The sequence below is a fragment of the Bidens hawaiensis genome, unplaced genomic scaffold (genome assembly GCF_021521415.1).
Source record: "Bidens hawaiensis isolate Kalapana, Puna unplaced genomic scaffold, B.hawaiensis_p1.1 tig00010796_1, whole genome shotgun sequence".
Classification (NCBI taxonomy): Eukaryota; Viridiplantae; Streptophyta; class Magnoliopsida; order Asterales; family Asteraceae; genus Bidens; species Bidens hawaiensis.
The window spans coordinates 25,300-29,845 of record NW_027491829.1 but is presented as its reverse complement, the minus strand read 5'-3'; the positions used below and the strand labels follow the sequence as shown (position 1 = coordinate 29,845).

General features: G+C 32.4%; 1 protein-coding gene across 2 annotated transcripts; it reads right to left on the bottom strand.

Annotated features, from left to right (window-relative positions):
- Nucleotides 1–1,697: 1,697 nt before the first annotated feature.
- Nucleotides 1,698–3,801, bottom strand: LOC143536373 (uncharacterized). 2 transcript variants are annotated; one of them, XM_077030377.1, is made up of 8 exons: nucleotides 3,551–3,801; nucleotides 3,384–3,476; nucleotides 2,793–2,871; nucleotides 2,611–2,689; nucleotides 2,470–2,509; nucleotides 2,266–2,400; nucleotides 2,044–2,181; nucleotides 1,698–1,970 (listed from the first exon to the last, which is right to left on the bottom strand). In XM_077030377.1, the coding sequence occupies exons 1-8, from the start codon at nucleotides 3,799–3,801 to the stop codon at nucleotides 1,703–1,705; spliced, it is 1,083 nt and encodes a 360-aa protein (XP_076886492.1). In that variant the 3' UTR covers nucleotides 1,698–1,702. The 2 variants fall into 2 exon arrangements, with proteins under 2 accessions (XP_076886492.1, XP_076886493.1); XM_077030378.1 differs by having other exon boundaries at nucleotides 1,698–1,967; nucleotides 3,551–3,614.
- Between the last annotated feature and the right edge of the window lie 745 nt (nucleotides 3,802–4,546).

Below are 4,546 nucleotides of genomic sequence, written 5' to 3'. Positions count from 1 at the left end.
TTTGTACTTTTCTTAATATTATATTATTATATTTAATTTTATTCATAATTAGTTTTTTTTCTATAACTTTTAAATTATAAAGTTTTACTAAAATCCAAATACAACATTGAGACGTGCTTTTTTTTAATCTACGTGCCGAAATAAGATTTATTCCAAACCAAGCGGGTAAAAAAATGTCGATATAAATTTGACCGGCTTGGTTTGGATAAATCTTATGTCAGCACGTAGATAAAGAAAAACACGTCTCAATGGTATATTTGGATTTTAGTAAAACTTTATTTTTAAAAGTTATAAAAGAAAAACTAATTATGAGTAAAATTAAATATAATAATATAATATGAACAAAAGTACAAAATTTATAAAAATTCGTCCAGACTATTTTTTACCTAACCTAGTCGTTCCGACAAGTTTAGGACGTCAAAATACTCGTAACTGAAATTTCCTAGCCTAAAATAGTCGTCGCGGCTAGTTTTGTAAATTACTCGTTGACACTAAGAATCTAGTTGTCACGACTAGTTTAAAATACTTATTTTTAAAATTCTTTACAAATGATACCTGAAACTTGAAATTTGTTTTTAAAAATACTTATTTTAGGAATTTTCCTTTTATGATGAGGGTTGGAGGTTCTCTTGAATAGGGTTGGGGAGGAATAGGTGTGGAGAGGAAGATTTGATGGTGGGACCCATATAATTATATTTATTTTCATTTATTAGATTTTTTAATGATATATATTTACAAGTAAAATGGCCTTAATGCTCTCATGTGTCTATCGTATGCATGGACTTAACTGACATAATAGATGACTGTTAGTACAAAGGACTAAAAATGAGAAATTTTGTCATATAAAAAACGACTGAAAGTAAGCTTTTTAAATGACTTGATCCATAAATTAACTATGTTTAAAGAAAAAAATTTATAACTCAGCATCCATCAACCACTGTATTTGTTTTTATCAAATACACCAACTCATAGCACACTTATGCCAAGTAGAACTAAGTTAGACTAGTACCTAGTGATTTTTATATGAAAAGGAAATAGTGTCAGCCATCTACAGTAACCAGGGCCGTCTTAGAGCATGTGCGGGCTAGGCAATCGTGCAAGGCCCATCAAGATTTGAGGCCCATAAGTTTTTAATTTATTTGAATATATATTTCATATATTATATGAGTTTTTAATTTCTTTTAATATATTTTGAGGCCCATTTTCATAGCTCGTGCAAGGCCCACGACGACCATCGTACTCTTAGAGACGGCCCTGACAGTAACAACCTTGGTTTTGGGGCAATTTAAAAAAAAATTGAAACAATACCAAAACAAACAACACTGAACATTAAGCCCAATATGCACTTCTCAGATACACAAAAAGTTTTTGTAAAGTAAGCTACCTAGAAATATATGTTATAGACAAAAACTTGAATATAAATGACATAAAACATTGTTATGTATGCAGCATGCAGAATTTGCAATTAGTGTTAGAAAAAGTGGCTCATTTCAATTCAATTTAATGCTATCTATTACAATACCTTTGCGTTAGTAACAATTGGTTCTACATGTCATTTTTTTAAAGCAATTATAGACCAGAAACCATCAACCATATCCAATATTCTACCATTGATACACAAATAACAGATACCGAGAAATCTAACCATTAAGCATCCCCAGGGTTATGAAACTAGATGGTGCTACTTTGATCGGTGGAAGGGTTACAAATCATGTATTTGGTCACAAATGTTCTGCAATCCAGACCTGTAACTAGGATGAATCAGCTTTACTCCAAGTTCTTTCTTCATTCGTGCATTCACCACTCGCTTCTCTCCCCTTAAACCTCTCTTTTCAGTAAATGATTCATCTATAGCTGGAGGCGCTATTTTCTTCACCCGGGACGGCCATTTCTCATTGATCAATTTATAAGCAAATGAAAACACTTCTGTTCGTGGGGCCGGGTCGTCGTCCACAACATTGTAAAGTCTTCTGGAATAAGACTAAGCCCATATTATGTTGAAATTGAAACAAATCAAGGCTTAGCTAATGGAATCAAACATACCCTGGGAATGGATTGTGAATGCATCCATTCAAAGCGCTGCAAATATCAGCAACATGAACACGAGACGTGAACTTTTTGAATGATCTTGCTCTTTGAACCTCTGATAAAAGCTCAGGTTTGATAATTGTATCGATAGCACTGTAAATGACATGGTTAATCAAAGTAAATATAGAAGAAACGATTTAAAACTATAAAGTTGCGTTGTAATGCATATATTACAACCTTCTACCAGGACCGTAAATACCTCCGAGCCGAAATACATGTGCTGCCAGCCCAAGATCATGTCCTAAACTTAACCATCCTTCCTCAGCAGCTAACCTAAGTTTCGCCAATTCACTTGGAGGGTTTGGTTGATAGCTGCAGCAGAATACTAACTATAACGATGACTAGTCACGCCAGTTAGTAGTGAGATCAAATTGGACTTACTCTTCATCCACCCATGCACCGCCACAATCACCATAAACACCTTCAAAACTCGAGAGCCAATACAATACAAAATTACAAACCTTGTTCTTAGTGAAACAAAATAAAATTATGCAAATCCCAAAAAGTATGAATAAAACAAACCTGTTGTAGATAGATAGCACAACCATTGAAGGCATCCACTGTTTAGATTCCTTCTTAAAAGCTCAGTGTGTTGAAGCATCTACATGATATAAACAATGAACCACCAAAGCATATGACAAAAATGTCCACCTGATTATCTGAATACCCATGGAACTCAGGGTACAAATTTAGATTAGGTTTACCGGATCACCAATCTCTTTGCAAGAAGGGATTGAAACAAGAAGGTGCGTATGTTGGTTCAAGATATTTATGACTTCAGGCCTGGAAAATAGATAAATTCTATTTCAAGTTACAATATTTTGGAGAATCAATAACATGGTTTAGACGCTTGTTTAGTTAAGACTTTAATCTACTTTTTTTCCGAACAGTGTTGTATATCGCTTAATCACTAATCGATGGGTTGCCGACGCGATTTTAACTAATCGGTCCCTAAAATCGGTAATCGGTCAAAGTAGGTCAAATATTTGAAAAATTAAATATAATTCCGTGTATTTATTTTCTACAAAATATAATTGTCAAGAAAATCTACATATAAAAACTATCTATAAGTTTGAAAAATTACGTATAAAAAACTTCCAGTCTGATTAATTAATCCTGATTAGTCGTACCCAACCGTCCAACTAGCGCCTAGCGAGTTTTACAACATGGGTTCCAAATACGATCCCAATTAGCAGTAATTTAAGTATTTGTTTGTGTTGCTGAATTATGAATTATGAATTATCAAGCTACAAGTAAAACTCCCAATAAACAAGAGAAGAGAAGAAAATAGTAACTGAGGATGATTAGCATGAAAAAGGTGGACATCGAATCCCAATTTGCTCAGTTTCTCCTGCTTGGCTACACTGGTACAAGTTCCAGATACAGCCCTACAAAATAATAATAATAATAACTAGTAGCCATCGAATTGATTAATTAATTAAGCAATGTTTAAACAGCCTACCATCCTTGATTGATAAGATGCTGAGCAACAAACTCCCCAACGTAACCCATGCCCAGTATAAACATCCGCCGATTATCATATTCACTTTCTCCCTCACTATTATTATTAGTCAATTGACGAAACGCTGCTCGAGATAATCTTAATCTTAAGTTTGAAGGTCGTCGTCTGACTGACAAGTTCTCCGTCAATGGATTGAGTCGGTATCGGAAACTGCTAGTGCCAGGAGCAAATCGTAACACTTCCATTTCCATAACTAGAAGACTCCTAGATCTTAAGTTTTACTATATAATAAGACTGGTTATACACGGGTGAAAATTAGGAAAATTGTCAGTAAACATATAGGTTTGTTTATTTAAATATATATAAAATTTTGTATTAATATGAATAAATAAATTTACATATATCTAAGTAAAATTAGTTTATAAGTAATCATAATTTTGAAGGAATGATTAATTTATATTATTAATATAACTATTAGTAAAATCAGATCTTATTACACTATAAATAATGTATTTCATAAATAGTTAATAAAAAAGAAAAGTGGTTTAGAATTTGAAAATAATACTAATACAATATAAAAGAAACAAGTCGTCATCTTCATTCAAACCCCGTAACTAATTCTAAACCGAATGACTAAATTTTTTTTTTCGAGCCATACTATTGGGAAAAAATAAACTTAAGGTTTTGATTCATAATAAAGATTTAAGTAAATGGATGGTTTAAATAACTTGACTAATACATGATTCAAATAACGACCCGGTGGGAAGCTAAATACAAAATAGAAAACGGTTGGCTGAAGGGAAGCATCTATCAATTAGGGTGTGTGCTCGAAAAAAAAGGATAAGTCGATATTTAAAAGGGTCTTAAGAAAACATGTGTTTTAAGGCTAATAATGACAATTATTAATCAGTTTCATAATATAGTCAACTTTTTATGGTGAATCCGCAATTTAGTTCATTCCAAATTAAATTTAAATGAATGCAATAATTATTATAA

What these genes read in the sequence shown, in the direction of transcription:
- LOC143536373 (XM_077030377.1), bottom strand. Translation starts at nt 3,801, where the DNA reads ATGGAAATGGAAGTGTTACGATTTGCTCCTGGCACTAGCAGTTTCCGA. An exon ending in GTGCTATCTATCTACAACAG is followed by an intron (nt 2,510 to 2,610) that starts GTTTGTTTTATT and finishes CGAGTTTTGAAG; the next exon opens with GTGTTTATGGTGATTGTGGC. An exon ending in GGTGCATGGGTGGATGAAGA is followed by an intron (nt 2,401 to 2,469) that starts GTAAGTCCAATT and finishes ATTCTGCTGCAG; the next exon opens with CTATCAACCAAACCCTCCAA.